Raw genomic sequence first — 18,422 nt, 5'->3', positions numbered from 1 at the left:
CTCTTTCATAAATAGAAAATGTCAAAATCTTTCAAACTCTAACTCCCTTGAGACTTCAGGGTATCTGGCTAAAAACATTTCCAATAACTTTACTTCATCTTTCCCTCCTTTATTTCATCCTGATGGCACCACTGCCATCACTTCTATCTCTAAAGCTGAACTCTTCTCTCAAGCCTTTGCTTATAATTCTACCTTGGGTGATTCTGGGCTTCTTCCTCCCTCTGACTATTTCACGCCATAATAAAAATTATTTGTAATGATGTTTTCCAGGCGCTCACTGGCCTAAACCCTTGGAGGGTTTATGAACCTGATGGGGTCTCTCCTATTGTTCTCAAAAACTGTGCTTCTGTGTTTGCACCTTGCCTGGCCAAACTTTTCAAACTCTGTCTATCGACTTCTACCTTTCCTTACTGGAAGTTTCTCTACATTCAACCTGTTCCTAAAAATGGTGATCGTTCTAATCCTTCAAACTACCGCCCTATAGCTTTAATCTTTTGCTTGTCTAAAGTTTTTTAAATCTATCTTCAATAGGAAGATTCTTAACCCCTTCAGTACCATGACGCGTTTCCATATTCACTCTGGTTCCTATCTGGTGATTTTATACAGCTTCAGAAATTCATGTTGTGGATTTAAATAGGGAAGACTGTAGCTATTAATCTTCTGACCTCCATAGACCCTCCCTAATGTCAATAAAATTATCTAATCATACATAAATCTCAAAGATGAAAATGTGTCCCAGTACTGAAGCGGTTAAGCATGTCACTTCACAATTTTCTATCTGATCACCAGTATGGCTTCTGTCAAGGCTGCTCTACTGGTGATCTGGCTTTCTTTATTGAGTCTTGGTCATCCCCTTTTAGAGATTTTGGTGAAACTTTTGCGGTCGCATTAGACATATCAAAAGCTTTTAATAAAGTCTGGCATAAAACTTTGACCTGAAAACTATCCTCATACGGTTTCCATTTTCTCTCTGCAACTTCATCTTAAGTTTCCTCTTATATCCTCTTTCAAGCTCGGTGACCACACCACTGTTGTGTATTCCAACTGTGGACGTATCATATTTGTAATAATTTTTTTTTTTTCATCATATTCTTCTCCAGGTAGTGAAATGCCAGCCTAATATTAGTCAACATTTTATATGTTGTTTGAAATATTTTACTTATGTGTTTGTTGGGGCTCAGTGTTTCTTGTTTACCCACTCCCAGATCTTTTCTTCTTAGTCTTCATTATTTGTGCCTCTCCCATCAAATAGTTCCATACTGGTCTTCTCTTACTCTTTCCTAATTCCATTACATGGCATTTCTTGGTACAGGTTGAACCTCCCAAATCCGGCAACCACCGGACCTTAGACTTGCCGGACCATGGAAAATTCCGAACTATTGGTGGTCCCCAAAACACGCTCTATATACTTACCCTGCATTATACAAGTGTAGCTGTAACATTGTTTTGATATATGATAGTCGTACATGAAAAATATACATGCAGAAGTATATTGAAAAACACGTTGTTGTAAATTAAGTTCAGCATAGAAAATTTTTGCCTGCGCCATTATCATCTCGCCGGAAACAGGGACGTAACCAGCGCACCGAAGCTTAAACCATTGTATAAGAGCACTGTCTAAATCACTGTTTTTACCCACCTTAAGTGTTCTACGAACCTCCATGTTCTTCTTGCTCTCACACTCACTGTAAAACTTGAGAAGTTGATTCTTCTGCTTTTTTATATCATAGACGGTTGATGAGCCGATGTTGTGCTGTTGGCATAGGCTCCGCACTGACACACCTTTATCTAGCTTCCTCAATAGGTCCACTTTCTGTTGCACTGATATTGTCATATGTTTGCGGTTTTCTTTGGTTCACACACAACACTATCACTTCCCGGTCGCTTGGAAGCCATGTTTCGGGGCAAATATTACAGAATAAAATGTTTATACATGGGGGGGAGGGTGCTTGCAATGAGTGGCAGCGTGGTACTGATCCAAATTTGATCCAGAATGCCCGGGCTCCAAAACACAGTACAGCGCTGCCGCGTCTTAACAGCAGTCCGGCAAATTACTTCGGCCAATAAAAAATTCCGGCAAACAAAAATTTTGCCGGATTACAGGTGTTGCCGGATGAAAGAATACCGGGTTAAGGAGGTTCAACCTGTATTGAATTCTAACTTCCCCTTCTTGCTCCACTCTTAAATTTTGTCTATATATATTCCTGCAGCAGCAAACAGTCTTCTCAGGTCTTAATTATTCTTAACAATTTTGCATCATCAACAAATAAATTGATATAGCTGGTCGCTCCATACTGTATGTCATTTACATATACCTGGAACATAATGGGGGCTAACACTGAAACCTGTGGCACTCCACTTGTTACTTTACTTCAGGATGAGTATGTATCTCTGATCTCAGTTCTCATCTCTCTTTCTGTCAAGTAATCCCTTATCCAATCTAATATTACTGCACTTAACCCTCCTATGTTCTCCAATTTCTAAAGTAGTTTGTTATGACGAACCCTATCAAAAGCCTTTTTCATGTCCTGGTACAGTGTCCACACATCCATCTCTGCTTTCCAGTCCTTCTAGGTATTACTCTTGAGCAGAAACTTAATGAATTTGACACACATGACTTTCCTGTCCCGAACTCAAAATTGTCTGTTCAATATAACTTGTTCTTCTTCCAGATATTCAACCGACTTTTCTTTGATAACAATTTCACATATCCTCCCTACAACACCTGCAAGTGACACCAGTCTGTAAATTAATTGCTCAGTTATCTTTCTTCCTTTGAATATTGGGATTATGTTGGCTCTCTTCCATTCCTGTGGTACCCTCCCTTCTTTTAATGAACTTGTAACCATTTTCCAAATTAGTTCTAGCAATTAGTCTTTACATTCCGTTAGTGTCCAGCCCGACACACCATCCGGTTCCATCACTTTTCTGACATCCAAATTTCTTAGTAGTCTTCCAATTTCTTTGTGCGCTATGATCTCTTGCAACCATTGACAGCACAATGTCCTATTTGGTTCTGCAAAATCCTCTTCTTCAGTGAACAGACTTGAAACTCTCATTCATTATTTCACTCATTTCCTTTGCTGTTTGCTATGTCTTCCCTCCTTTAATTATTTTTCTATTCCTTCCTTATTTTTCATCTTACCATTTATATACTTGTAAAAAAGCAAGGGTTCATCATCGCTTTTTCACACCACATCTTTCTCAAAGTTTTTTTCTTCCTCTCTCCTTACTCTAATGTATTAATTTCTTGCATATCCTTATACTACTGTCTGTTGTTTTCATTCCTCTGCTTTTTGAGTTTCTTCCAAGCTTTACCTTTTTCCCTTTTAGCACCTACACATCTGCCATTGTACCAAGCTTGTATACTTTTCTTTACTCTATAGAAAGGTATGTATTTCATCTCTCCTTCATTATATTTCTCTACGAATATTTTATATTTTCCCTGTACTGTCCTTTCATTCATATGTTTCTCCAAACTATATCACCAAAAATTTTTCTTAACTTTTCAAAATTCACTTTTGCATAATTTAGTCTCTCTTTTTTGTATTCCTCTCTGTATCTTAGCATATCTTCTTCCTGCACTTCCAATACTAGAGTTACATGGTCACTTCTTCCCATTGGACTAAGGTACTGCCAGCTGCAGGCTGGGCTTACGCTCGTGTGGCCCCGTCTCCATATCTACATTTATCCAACTTTTCTTTAAAACTATGCACATTCGTTGCTGACACCACTCCTCCACTCAAACTGTTCCACGTCTCAACACATCTTTGCGGGAAACTATATTTTTAAAATTCTCTCAGACATCTTCCCTTCCCCAGTTTCTTACTATGCGATCTTGTGCTTCGAATGTCATATTCCTCTCTCAAGATCAATTTCTCATTATCCACTTTATCCATTCCGCTGATCAATTTATAAACTTGTATCAGATCCCCTCTCTCCCTTCTCTGTTCCAGGGTTGGTAGATCCATAGCCTTTAGTCTCTTCTCATATGTCATCCCTTCAAGTTCTGGAACCATTCTTGTAGCCATTTTTTGTAGTCTCCAACTTCCTTATGTGTTTTCTTTTTGTGGGGTTCACACAACTCTTGCATATTCCAATCTTGGTCTTATTATAGTACTTATCAATTTCTTCATCATTTCTTTGTCCATATGGTGAAACATTATTCCAATATTCCTTAACAAATTATATGTCTCTCTGAAAATTCTATCTATATGGCTTACCTGTGTGTGTGTGTGTGTGTGTGTGTGTGTGTGTGTGTGTGTGTGTGTGTGTGTGTGTGTGTGTGTATTCACCTAGTTGTATTCACCTAGTTGTAATTTTACAGGGCCTGGGTATCATACTCGTGTGGCCCCGTCTCCATATCTACACACATCCAACTTTCCTTTAAAACTATGCACACTCCTTGCTGACACCACCTCCTCACTCAAGCCATTCCACACCTCCACACATCTTTGTGGGAAACTATATTTTTTCACATCCTTCAAGCATATTCCCTTGGCTATCTTTTTACTATGCGATCTTGTAGTTCTACTTAAGTTTTCCTCTCTCAACATCATTTGCTCATTATCCACTTCATCCAGTCCATTCAACAGTTTATAAATCTCCTCTTTCTCTTCTTTGTTCCAAGGTAGGCAAATTAATTTCTTTTAATCTCTCCTCATAGGTCATTTCTGCCAATTCCGGAACCATTTTTGTTGCCATTCTCTGCAATCTCTCCAACTTCCTTATATGCTTCTTTTTATAAGGGGACCAAACCACTCCAGCATATTCCAATCTTGGTCTAATTACCATACTAATTAATTTCTTCATCATATCTTTATCCATATAATGGAAGGCTAATCCAATATTTTTATCAAATTATACGTTTCTCCAAACATCTTATCAATATGAGCCTCAAACTGCCCATGGTCTTGTATTATCACTCCCAAATCCTTTTCCTTTTCCACCTTTTTCAACACTACTTCTTCACCCATCTTATATGACCCTCTTGGCCGTCTTCCACTCTTTCCCATCTCCATCACATGACTTTTGCTCAGATTAAATTCCATTTGCCACCTCTTGCTCCACTCCCAAATCTTATCCAGGTCTGCCTGTAAAATTTCACAATCTTCTTCACTCTTCACACACCTACACAACTTCGCATCATCCGCAAACAAATTAATATAACTGTTTACTCCCTCTGGCATGTCATTTATATATACCAGGAAAAGTATTGGTGCCAGCACTGAGCCTTGTGGGACTCCACTCTCCACCACCAACCAGTCCGACCTTGCATCCCTTATTACCGTTCTCATCTCCCTCCATCTCAAGTAGTTTTCCATCCACTTTAACACTTTTCCTTTCAGTCCTCCATAAATCTCTACTTTCCATAACAGTCTCTCGTGAGGTACCTTGTCAAAAGCTTTCTTTAAATACACAGTCCATCCATCCCTCTCTCTCCTGTATTTTGTCAACCACTCTTGAATAAAAGCTCAGTAGATTTGTTACACATGACCTCCCTTTCCTGAAGCCAAATTTTGATGATCCGATAATAACTTATGATCCTCCAGGAACCGTATCCAATATTTCTTTATCACCCTCTCACAAATCTTACCGACCACACTTGTTAGAGATACAGGTCTATAGTTAAGAGGCTCTTCCTTACTGCCTCCCTTATAAATGGGCACCACTTCAGCTCTCTTCCACTCTACTGGTACTTCCCTGTTTCTAATGAGCACCTTATAATATCATATAATGGATCAATCAATTCTTCTCTACACTCCTTCAATAATTTTCCTGAAACTTCATCTGGTCCCATCGCTTTATCATCTTTAAGTTCCTCCAACATTTTATATAACTCCTTTTAGGTATCTTAATGTCCTCCATGTGCACATTTCCTTGTACATTCTGTGGCTTTACAAACATTGTTTCTTTAGTAAATACTTGCTGAAACCTATTATTTAGCAATTCCGCTATATTCTTAGGGTCATCTACTATCCCTTGCTCTCCTTTTAATCTTTCAATGGACTCTCTCTTTTAAGTTTACCATTTATGAACCTGTAAAACAATTTTGGATGTTCCTTACTCTTGTCTACAATATCTTTTCAAATTTTCTTTCTTCCTCCCTCCTTACCCTCACATACTCATTTCTTGCCACTCTATAATTCTCCTTATTTAGTATATTCCTGCTCTTTTCCATCTTTTCCAAGCCACATCTCTCTTTTCCTTAGCCTTAACACAAGTTGCATTAAACCAATCCTTTCTTCCTTCCTCTCTTGGTTTATACTTTGGTACAAATTTCATAACTCCTTCTTTATAATATTTCATAAAAATCTCATATTTCTTTTGCACTTCTCTGATTTGTAACATCTCCTCCCAATCTAATTTTCTGAAATAATTTTTCAAACTTTCTGTGTCCATCTTTCTATAATTCAATCTACCACTCCTGTATGTCTCGTCCTTCCTTCACTGTGTTGTTGCTATCTGCATTTCCATAACCACATGATCACTCTTTCCCAAAGGACACTTGCATTGTATATCTCCACATAGGTACACTTCTCTTGTTAACACCAAATCCAGTCTAGCCGGTTCATCATCTCCTCTATATCTAGTATTTTCCTTTACCCTCTGTTCCATCATATTTTCCATCATTAGATTAAGAAATCTCTCTCCCCATGCTTCTTCTCCAACACCACTTACTAGATTTTCCCAATCCACCTCCTTACAATTAAAATCTCCTACTAGTATCACCTTTCTTTTTCCAGATAATACACTTTCCAAACTCTGTAAAGTATCCTTGATCATATTGTCGTATTCCTTAATGTCCAAGAATTTGTTTTAGGAGGTACATAGGTCACCATGATTATTAATTCTTTTCCATCACTTTTTATCCTTATGCTTATCACTTCTGCGTTGTTCTTCCCATACCAAACCTCCTGTAGTGTTTGTTGGACTATTAGATGATTATACCTGGTTTATTACACCCTTTTGAACCATGCTTGGTTCGTCCATGCTCGTTTCGAGCACGTGTTCGGGTTTTTCCTACCTTACAACTTACCTGCCGTCAGGCGAGAGGTCACTGCCTGCCTGACCACAGTGAAACTAGACCTCCCTCAGTTCTGGTTCGCCGTCTATCCTACCTACTTCTGGAATTTGGGTGAGCATTTCTACTTTGCATTTAAAGAGTGTTCTGAATATCGTTTTTACTTGTATCATTGTGGGTAATTGTATATGACTTTAGTGATATTGTGATATTCCTTGTACTTACTGTGTTATGATACGTCACTGTGTTACACATCGTTTATTAGTTTAGTTATTGCGTGCATTTGTCTAGGTATAATTGTTGGTGTTGTGTTGTGTTTGTTGTTGTTTGTGTTGGAATTATTATACTTAACTTAATCTTTGGTATGGACTGTTAATGTTTAGTTTCTTATGTTAGAACATCTTATTTATATATGACCTGGTTTACAGGCCTCTGGTCGTATTCATGAAATACAGTTCTGGTACTGCACACGGCTTCGTTTCCCTCTGCACTCCTTATCACTTCCCAACAACTGGTGACCCCGGAGTGACCGTGGATATTGGGGTGCAACCTGCGGTTCACTAGAAGACGCCGTATATTGGAGCTATGACACCCTCGGATCCTAACGCAACTGCGGGACAGTCGTCAAATTCCTCATCCCCTGTGCAGCCTGTGACTGCAGCAGTAGCAGTAAAGTCGCCTGTGTTCGACGAAACTTCAGTAACACGTTGGTTCACAATAGTTGAGTCGCAATTTGTTCTGGCTAAGATAACTGTTCCAAGTACTAAGTTTCATCACATACTGGCAACTTTACCTTTACGGGTGATGAACCAACTGAGTGATGATGTGATTACTTCTATGGATTATGATAGGTTGAAACAAGCCTTGATTACTCTTTTCACCAGATCAAAACCTGAACTTTTTGACTCCCTTTTGGAGTGTGTGATAAACCTTCAACCTATTTGAGAGATTTACGTAGAATTGCTGCTCAACTGGGAGTTGATGATGTATTCCTAAGGTTAAAGTTCTTGAAGGCGTTGCCTAACAACATAAGGCCTCTCTTAGTGACATATGATGAATCTACCTCCCTTGAAGAACTTGCCCGTGTGGCTGATACATTGCTGGCGTACGGTACACACGTCAATGTAGCCAGTAGTGCTAGTGTGTCTTTGGTTGCAGGCAGAAGTAGTGACCTTAGGACTGACCGTAGTCAGGGTGATAACAGAGGCTCAAATTTCAGAGATAATATTTATGGGAAACCTAGTGTACCTATTGGCGTGCGCGCCTTTCATGACAGCCAGCGACCACAAGTTTGTAGGTACCATTTGTATTATGGCAACAAGGCCAAATCATGTAAGAAGTGGTGTATGCTTTCATCTACTTCAACTAACGTTCTTCCTGATTCTCGTCCTCCATCACGTAGCTCATCCCCTGCTCCCATGCCTCACCAGTCGGGAAACTAGACGGGCAATCCGTGAATCTTTTAACCGTCGGATTGCCACTTAGAGTAAGTGCCACAATCGGTTGCAAAACATATCCATTTATGATTGATACAGGTTCATCATTTTCAATAATTCCTTTTGAACCTAGTTTTACACCATTTCTTAGACCAACCGCTGTTGTGAATCTCACTAATGCTTCAGGTAATCCTATACGTTGTTATGGAGAGATTAACGTGGACCTAGGAATACGATGCATCAGGCGTTCCTTTCCTTGGTCTTTCGTCATTGCAGATGTCATTCATCCCATTTTGGGGACGGATTTTCTTGCTGCTCATGATTTAATTGTTGATTGCAAGAACAAAGTGCTTATTGATTCATCTACACAATGTGTAATTCATCTTGAAACGTCAGACTCTCCTATTTCCTCGTACTGTGTCAGTTATGATGAGGTAGACACTAGGGTTGCTTCACTTCTTTCTCAATTCCCTGTCCTTTGCAGTTGTCAGCTACTGACCGTACTGAGAGAGACATACATCATCACATAGACACAGGTAATTCACCTCCCATTTGGTTCAAAACCAGGCCTCTGACTGGTGAGAAGCTCAAAGCAGCTAAGGATGAATTTCAGTTTCTACTTAATGTTGGGATCATAAGACGTTCTAACTCTCCTTGGGCGTCTCCTTTGCACCTCGTACCAAAGAAGGAGCCCGGTGCCTGGAGACCTTGTGGTGATTACCGTGGCTTAAACAAGGTAACTATCGATGACAAGTACCCAATACCTTATTTGCGCTCTCTCACCATGTCACTGAAGGATAAGGTGTTTACCAAGATAGACCTTCAGCGTGCGTACTTGCAAATTCCAGTGTCTGAACTAGATATACCCAAGACTGCTATTTGTACCCCTTTGGACTATTTGAGTTTTTGTATATGACTTTTGGTTTGAAAAATGCAGGCTCAACATTCCAGCGTTTTATAGACACGATTTTGGCTAATGTTAAAAACTGTTTTACCTATTTAGATGACATCTTAATAGCCAGTGAATCTCTGGAAGAACATGTGCTTGTACTTTCTACCCTAGCTAGACAAAATTTGCGGATTTCTTTGCCTAAATGTGAGTTTTTCAAGTCTTAACTCATTTTTCTCGGTTACGAGGTTAGTTCACAAGGTATTAGACCACCATCCTGCCGGATTGCTGCAATCTCTGATTTTCCTTTGCCTGAGACTTCTACTGGGTTGCGTCGTTTCATGGGCATGCTTAATTTTTTTAGAGCTATGATTCAGAATTTTGCTGAGATTGCCTACCCTGTGACAGAGCTCCTCCGCTATAACCCTTCTTCCGGACTATTACCATGGACAGACGCATCCGAAGACTCCTTCAACAAGTTGAAGCAAGCTTTAGCAAACTGTCCTACTCTTGCCTTTCCCTCACAAACTTCGACACACTACCAGCTGGTGACAGACAGTTCCAAGTTAGTTGTCGGTGCAGCGCTCTACCAAATGGTTGATCGCCAACCGGCGCCACTGGGATTTTATTCTAAGAAGCTTTCTGACACTCAGCGGGACTATTCAGTCTATGACAAGGAACTTTTGGCTGCATACTTGGCTGTTCACCACTTTAAGACTCTCATCGATGGACAGTCTGTCACTCTCTTCCTTGACCACAAACCTGTTGTTAATGCTTTTCACTTTAAGTCTATTGCCAAATCTGACCGCCAACAGAGACAGTTGTCTTTCATCTCTGAGTATGTTTCTTCTGTAGAATACATCCGTGGTGACAACAACGTTGTAGCTGATTGCCTTTCACGTCCTGTTTGTGCAGTTACAGTTGATGCTTTTGACCTTCGTAGTATTGCTCGATCCCAGGATGCTGAAGTGGAATTGGAGACGTACAAAGACAGACTAACAAGGTACTCTTTATCACCTGACTTAGATCTATGGTGTGACACTTCTACTAATTCCCCCAGACCTTTTGTTCCTTCTTCTCTTAGAGTTGATATTATCAATTCCTTGCATAACCTTTCTCATCCTGGTAATAAGTCCACTGCTAAACTAGTCAAACAAAGATATTTTTGGCCAAATATAGGTAAAGACGTTAAAAATTTGTGAAAAATTGTCTAAATTGTTAACGAGCTAAGGTGCAGCAACACACCAAATCTCCTGTTTCTGCTATTTCTGCTCCTACTGACCGTTTTCAGACTGTGCATATAGACATTGTCGGACCTTTTCCTCCTGCTACCCTACCTAATTGCATGTATCCTCTTCCCTACCGCTACCTTTTGACTTGCATTGACAGAGCAACTAGATGGGTTGAAGCCATTCCTCTCATCGACATTACTGCAAGCTCAACTGCAGTTGCCTTCGTCGCCGGCTGGGTATCTCGTTTTGGAGTTCCGCTGCAAGTCGTCACTGACCGTGGTGCCCAGTTCGAGAGTGAACTGTTCTCTGAGCTCTCGTCAATGATCGGCTTTCATCACGTTCGTACGACAAGCTACCATCCACAAGCAAATGGCATCATTGAGAGACATCACAGGTCTTTGAAGTCCGCAGTCATGGCAAGACAAGACAATTGGTATTTGGCCTTGCCTATAGTTCTCCTTGGCTACCGTTTGACGCCTAATATCTCAGGTTATTCCCCATTTACAGCTGTGACGGGTGCCCACATGATGTATCCTTCGCCACTGATTGATAGAGATGCGTCTCGCTCGATGAATTTAGCCACCATCCAGGTTTTCATCAATGAGATGCAGTCCATTGACTTCAGTGACTTGGCATCTGGGGATTGTCACTCAACACCTCACCCGTATGTGCCCAAGGATCTCCTCACTTGTCAGAAGGTCTGGCTACGTGTGGACCGCATTCGCAAAAGTTTAGAGGCGCCTTACTCAGGCCCCTATGAGGTTCTCCAGCGTGCACCTAAGTACTTCATTATCAAGCTTCCACGGGGAAACACTTCGGTCTCCATCGACCGCCTCAAGCCGGTTTATATAAAGGAGCGCGTCAATAAACAGCCTACCCCTCCAGTTGATGTATCTACGCAGTCTATTGCCATCCCTGATTTCCCTCTTCCTTCTGTTTCTAACACCCCTTACACTACACGCAGCGGACGGACGGTTCGGTTTCGACAGCACCCTGACTATTGTTCTTACTAGGTACACTCCGTTCTTGTGGGGGGAGTGTTGTAGTGTTTGTTGGACTATTAGATGATTATACCTGGTTTATTACACCCTTTTGAACCATGCTTGGTTCGTTCATGCTCGTTTCGAGCACGTGTTCGGGTTTTTCCTACCTTACAACTTACCTGCCGTCAGGCGAGAGGTCACTGCCTGCCTGACCACAGTGAAACTAGACCTCCCTCAGTTCTGGTTCGCCGTCTATCCTACCTACTTCTGGAATTTGGGTGAGCATTTCTACTTTGCATTTATAGAGTGTTCTGAATATCGTTTTTACTTGTATCATTGTGGGTAATTGTATATGACTTTAGTGATATTGTGATATTCCTTGTACTTACTGTGTTATGATACGTCACTGTGTTACACATCGTTTATTAGTTTAGTTATTGCGTGCATTTGTCTAGGTATAACTGTTGGTGTTGTGTTGTGTTTGTTGTTGTTTGTGTTGGATTTATTATACTTAACTTAATCTTTGGTATGGACTGTTAATGTTTAGTTTCTTATGTTAGAACATCTTATTTATATATGACCTGATTTACAGGCCTCTGGTCGTATTCACGAAATACAGTTCTGGACTGCACACGGCTTCGTTTCCCTCTGCACCCCTTATCACTTCCCAACACAACGGAACGCGGCCCTCTGGGCTGCGTTCCGTTGAAGTTAACACGCTGCCCCCCCCGCAACCCCCAATGGAACGCAAGGGAACGCGTAAGCCATACGGGTATGGTTGACAAAGATGGCCGTCCAAGCTGCTCTCCTTCTCCTCGCTCAAGAGCTCGCAGAAGACCCTCTGTTGGACGCTGCAGAGCTCCTCTTAGCACGAGAGGAGGAAATATTGCTGAGGCAAGAGGAAGAGGGAGAAGAGAGGTTGCCAAGGCAAGGAGAAGAGGGAGATGATAGGCCGCCAAGTCCTGTGAGGGTCAAGGACTATGCAGAGATGATAGTGCCTCTTTACTCCGGGAAAGACTTATAGAACACTTTCGAATGCAAAGGGAAACTGTCCCTGCAGCCACAGGTGCTGGAGGGGCCTCTGCAGCAGCTACCATGGCGGTAGAGGCTGTCTCTTCTGCCTCAGAGGCTGTGTGAAGAAATGCGACACATATAACACCGTCTTTTATTGCTATAAATACTAATATTTTCGTCATATTGCCTTATTCCAGCATTCTACAAGGGATAACAGACTTACCACATTGTTTTTGATGTTCTGTGACGTCGCATAAGCTGTCAAAATAGCATTTACATCCCCCACACTGATAATATAGTGGTGAAGCGGCGGACGTCTGCGGTTTGTTGATAAACAATAGTTGCCAGACACCGCCAAGCATTCACCTCCGAGGAGCGCAAGGTCCCGCACGCTCCCGCAAGGCGAGCCGTATGCTGGTCCCCCCCGATTCGGGGGAAGTATGCCATACTGTACGCCATACGGTCCCCAACGGAACGCGGCCCTGGTCTTCCTTGTCTATCTTTTCAATGCCATTCATTATTTTCTACAGTAAGCTCCCACACTTGGCGAATCTCAGCTTGCCTGCGCTTGGTGAAATTCACTTTTGGCAGTAGGATGGCCACGGGCCTCTGAGTGCACACTTGGCGATTTGAATTCAAACTTGGCGGTCCCTGGCAGCTGCATGGCGAACTATGCAACTCCCCAGTGACGTCAGATCTCTCTCTAAACCTATCAGAACGCAATGTTAGAGTCCCCTTCAGCCATTTTGTTTGTGCTATCCTCTGTTCTGCTAGCGTGGGAACGAATTCTGGCGATTTACTGCCAACATGGCCTCTACCAGCGCAACAGATGGTACCGGTGGGGTAAGGACAATGGTGGTGGCAGCAAGGATGAAAATGGGTAAGAAAAACGGGTGGAAAAGCCGGAGTTACAGCCTTTATAATTATCATGTCTTACTATAAGCTTTATTTATTGTTTATTGGTCTGCTTTGTACATGTGTTCTAATATGTGAAGGCAAAAGATTTTATTTCAGCTCAAAAGATGGTATTTTAGGAGTCAAAAGAGGGATTTTGGAAATGATCAAAGACTGATTGAAGCATTTTTTAGGCAATTTATATGGTATAAAGAAATCGTGCTTGGCGAAATTTGCATTTGGTGGTAGTTTCGGCAGACTAATTAATTCACCAAGCAAGGGGGCTTACTGTACACTTGTTCTCTTCTATCTTATGAGGTTGGGTGTCTCATTTCCTTCAGCCTTTCATCATATGTTAAGTCCTTTAGTTCTGACACCCTATTTATAGCCAACCTCTGGATCTGTTCTAATCTTCTCATATCTTTTTTCAAGCTCAGTGACCACACCACTGCTGCATATTCCAACTTAGGATGTATCATATTCATAATAATTTTTTTCATCATATCTTTGTCCATGTATTGAAATGCCACTCTATGTTTTATATGCTAATCCAAATATCTTGTGTGTTTTTCGAGGTTCAGATTTTCCTGTATAACCACTCCCAGATCTTTTTCCTCTATAGTCTTCATTATTTGTTCCTCTCCCATCAGATAGTTCCATACCAGTCTTCTCTTACTCTTTCCTAATTCCATTACATGACATTTCTTGGCACTGAACTCTAACTTCCACATTTTACTCTATACATACATTTTGTTTATATCTTCCTGCAGCAGCAAACAGTCTTCTTGAGTTGTGATTACTTAGCAATTTTGCATCATCAGCAAACAAATTAATATAGCAACTGGTTACCCTATTTTGTATGTCATTTACATATACCTGGAATATAATGGGGGATAACACTGACCCTTGTAGCACTCCACTTGTTACTTTATCCCAAGATGAGTATGTATCTCTGATCACAGTTCTCATCTCTCTGTCCTTCAAGTAATCCCTTAACCAATCTAAAAAAGTTCCTCTCAGTTCTCCTATGCTTTCTAACTTCGAAAGTAGTCTGCCATGAGGAACTTTATCAAAAGCCTCTTTAATGTCCATGTATACTGTGTCCACCCATCCATCTCTGCTCTCCAGGCCTATTACTCTTGAGTTGAAACTTAATAAGTTCGACACACATGACCTTCCTGTCCTAAACCCAAATTGTCTGTTCGATATAACCTGTTCTTCTTTCAGATATCTAACCCGTAGAATACGATCAAAGGTATATGGCTATCCCTCCGTGATCCGGCTAAATCACGAAATTATCAAGTGTTACAGAACTGAATGGAAACACTTTTATCATCAATATGTGCATATACTGGTAAAATATTTCGGCAATACTAACTTTAGTTTTGCCGCAACAAAGCCTTAAAGCTGGAGAGTGGCGCGAGTTGGCAACCTCTGCCCCGGCCCGTGGTCGGGCAGTGAGTGGGTAGGATAGTCTTTACTGGGACTGACTTCCTCTTCCCTTGGACTCTAACCTCCTTTTCTACCATAAAACGCCCCTGGAGTCGTAGTAGTAGTACCGCTAGTAGAAGGCTGAGTAGTAGTAGCAGTAGTAGTAGTGCTAGTAGAAGAGGAAGTAGTATGGAGAGAGACAGTGGTGGTGATAGGATGTGTGGTAGGCTGTGAGTGAGTAGATAAGGCACGCGCTGTCCTCTTATCTCTCCTGTGTGGTCGACCTCGCACAGTCGACCTGCCTGCTCAACCTGCAGAGAATCTACGGGAGGTCTTGGCACCCCCTTGAAGCTGCAGGGGCACCAGTAGAGGCCGTAGATGTCAATTCCCGACGTCGGAAAGTGCTGAAAAGCTGCCAGATTCGCCAGATAACTTAATTTAGCACATTCAACTCGGTATGCTGGAAAAAAATATTTTCGTCATATATGTGCTATCAAAATAAGTAATTAATTATTAGGAACATCTCTAATCAGCTTCACCAAGCACAGAAAACGTAATATGGCAAAACGAGCCAAAAATGCTTGGTTCATGGTCTCAGTTTTGGGACACTTCATCACCTTGAGTGAATTACATTATTTTCAGTAAGCAAGCACATTTCATTGGTTCAATCTTATTAATTAGCAATCAAATCCAGAAAATGTGACGAATATCAAATAAACACGATGTTTTGATGCAAAATCCTTGTATGACTTCAGTGAAAGATTGTCCATTCCGTATGTAAACAACATCAAGCAGGTTTCTACCTGCTCCCCACCGGTTATAGGCAAACAGTTCAGGATCAGGATGCGATGCTGACGGTCCTTTACACCAATCTATGAAGTGCTTTGAGCAGATAGCATGGTCCTTGGTGGCTCTCCACGTCGGGCCTCGTTTACATCGTGTCTCCCATAATTTTCTTCGAGCCGCGTCTTTCTTCCTGGGAAACACGGTCCATCCTTTCACGCCTTGTTTTTTCTTTTTTGATATAGAATTGCAGTCAGCTACAGCACATGTATAAACCGGCATTCTGTTCCAGCTCTAAGAACACTCCACACTAGGGTGACCAAATTTCTGAGACAAATTCCGGGGACATTTTCAGTTCAGGGAGGTAAAAACATGTAGTGTTTTTGCACTGGAAAAACTAAAACGGGCACACTATTCGTACCATTTCTAAACCAGCCATCAAAAGTTTCTCTCGCCTTATTTACCCAAGTTGCAAAGAAAAAAAAATCTCTACCTGATGAAATATCTGAGATCATGTACACCCATTAGCTGTTAAAATGTGTCCGCCATACACTTCACCGTCTTCACGGAAACTATATAAAAAAATAAGGCCTTCTCCTTATTCTTGACATTCTAAAAGAGTAATTATAAAAGGACATAATTATCATAATCAAAAGGAGTAGTTTTTTTTTTTTAACGCATCAAGTGATCTTTCAGTTACAGAAAACCGGGGACAGCAGTAGCTGGGGACAGGACACTGAAATCGGGGACGTTTGGTCACCCTACTCCACACGAGCTTCTAAACAACCTCGGGCCGCGGGGTTATTTTGGTGTTTTGAGAGGACTCGGTGTTCCCGAGTTCAGTTAGTCTTTTCGGTTTGATATGCCTTCGGCCGCAAAAATGTTGCTCTACCAAGATTATTACATATTGTATTCCTTTGTAATATTTAGAGGAGAAACAGTGCTCTCTGTTTAACTATATGAAAAAATGTTTTAAACCAAATATGTAGTTGAGACTAGTAAAAAATGCGAGACCATTGAAACCGCGACTGTGAGTATTAAGCTTATAATAACAGTTTTGTAGAGTGTGTATTACCAGATCATATGGATAATGTTAGGATAAACACTTGGAATTAATGTTTTGCAGTACAAAGACTCAATACCTCAAGATTTATTATGATATGAATTTTAGAATGTGTGTCTCTTGCGAGCTGGCTGGCTGTATACCGAGTCGCGTATTAAAACAGCCAGCGATCAATGGCAACTCAGCAATATCCGACGTCGGGAATTCAGAAGCGGATAATGGTGTAGGTTGGGTGGTGGTAGGAGTCTCTTCCTCGCCCTCTCGTTGCCCTACGAGGCCTTACAGGATGAGATTGTCTTTCATCCTCACTCTCACTAGAATATACTAGCTTTCTTTTCGCTGGAGGAACCATTTTCAGTAACAAAACTAACACAAAACCGCAAATATGGCGCGCAACTGAGAAGCACTCCACGAGCGACCCTGGCAAATTGATCATGGTAGGCCTAGTTTCAATTTCTCTCACCAGGGGTGTAGTGGGAGGGTAGGAGTACCAGTGTAATAATTTTGACAGCATTACCAATTAAAGCACATTTATGGTGCATTGCTAAATATCCTGTCACCCGGGTGGCGTATCGGACTTGTGTACCAATTCCATCCGGGTGGCGTATCGGACTTTAAGGGTTAACCCATTTTTCTTTGGAAACAATTTCACATATCTTCCCCACAACATTTGTAAGTGACACCTGTTACCGCCCATCAGGTGGTTGCAGAACAGTGAGATCTTCACATTGACGCGATAATATATATATTTCGGTCAAAACCTAGCTGTTGACAAGAAACACCATGATAAAAAACAATACAGTAAGTGCGTTTCCCTTTGGCACGTTACAGAGATGACGATGTTAATGTGTGCTCTGTGATAGCTTACTATGGACTGCGCAATGGTGAGGGCACAGCATGAGGCAGTGACCTCACCCGCTGACCTCACCGCTGACCCAGGAGTTCCTTATCTATGGGGACAGGACTCAGCACTTTCTACCTTGTAAACAACTTACAATCCCTCTCTCTCTCTTTCTCTGCCAGGTAGGCGATAACACTCCCCCTGTCGAGGCACTTGAACCTCGAAACCATGTTCATGGGGCGTCACTAGTGGATTGGTTTGGTGGCATAATAGACCGTATTGGTGTCTGTCTTAACCTCTTATTAAGGGATGGTGAGGTGTCTCCATGGTGAGTTCTTTTCAGTCCTTGAGTAGCATCTGGGGGCCTCGTTGATCTCACTTGGATATGTCTATTTAATGTATTTCCTGTGAAATGTAATAGGCGGGAATGAAATTCTAGGCAGCCATCAACGACATGTCGGGGACATGTCGTGATCCAGTGATTCTGATCGAAGCATGACAAACACCGTCACTCTCGTCGCATTAGTGAGAGGTGGTCATTTGTCTTCATCTTAATGAAGCACCTACAAGTCTCCATGGGATGGTGTTCCTGACACAACAAGCACTGTATCTGCCTTCTGTTCATCACCTTTGAAGTTGCAATCATCAATCCCATAGTCTTCTTACTTGGTAGGGGCTTATATGGAGGGTTAGCATGTTTTCCACTTGTATCTTCTATCTGTTCTCCGTCCTTCTCTGCCTTTCTGAGCTTGTTTTTTGTGAATGTTAACAACAACTTGGCATCACATGAGGTGCCACTGTTTAGGTCCTCATGTCTATATGATTCATCCAC

At 41.5% G+C, this 18,422-nt stretch overlaps 1 protein-coding gene and 1 long non-coding RNA gene across 2 annotated transcripts; one reads left to right on the top strand and one right to left on the bottom strand.

The window, feature by feature from the left end:
* Positions 1 to 10,694: 10,694 nt before the first annotated feature.
* LOC123504006 (protein NYNRIN-like) lies at positions 10,695 to 11,594 on the top strand. Its single transcript, XM_045254205.1, has one exon. The coding sequence runs from the start codon at positions 10,695 to 10,697 to the stop codon at positions 11,592 to 11,594; it is 900 nt and encodes a 299-aa protein (XP_045110140.1).
* Positions 11,595 to 12,553: 959 nt separating this feature from the next.
* On the bottom strand, positions 12,554 to 13,062 carry LOC123504005. Its single transcript, XR_006674676.1, has 2 exons — positions 12,802 to 13,062; positions 12,554 to 12,693 (listed from the first exon to the last, which is right to left on the bottom strand). It is a non-coding gene; the product is annotated as an uncharacterized LOC123504005 (long non-coding RNA).
* Positions 13,063 to 18,422: the final 5,360 nt, after the last annotated feature.

The sequence above is a fragment of the Portunus trituberculatus genome, chromosome 15, assembly GCF_017591435.1.
Source record: "Portunus trituberculatus isolate SZX2019 chromosome 15, ASM1759143v1, whole genome shotgun sequence".
Taxonomy (NCBI): domain Eukaryota; kingdom Metazoa; phylum Arthropoda; class Malacostraca; order Decapoda; family Portunidae; genus Portunus; species Portunus trituberculatus.
The sequence above is the reverse complement of the archived record's forward strand: the minus strand, read 5'-3'. Positions and strand labels throughout refer to the sequence as shown.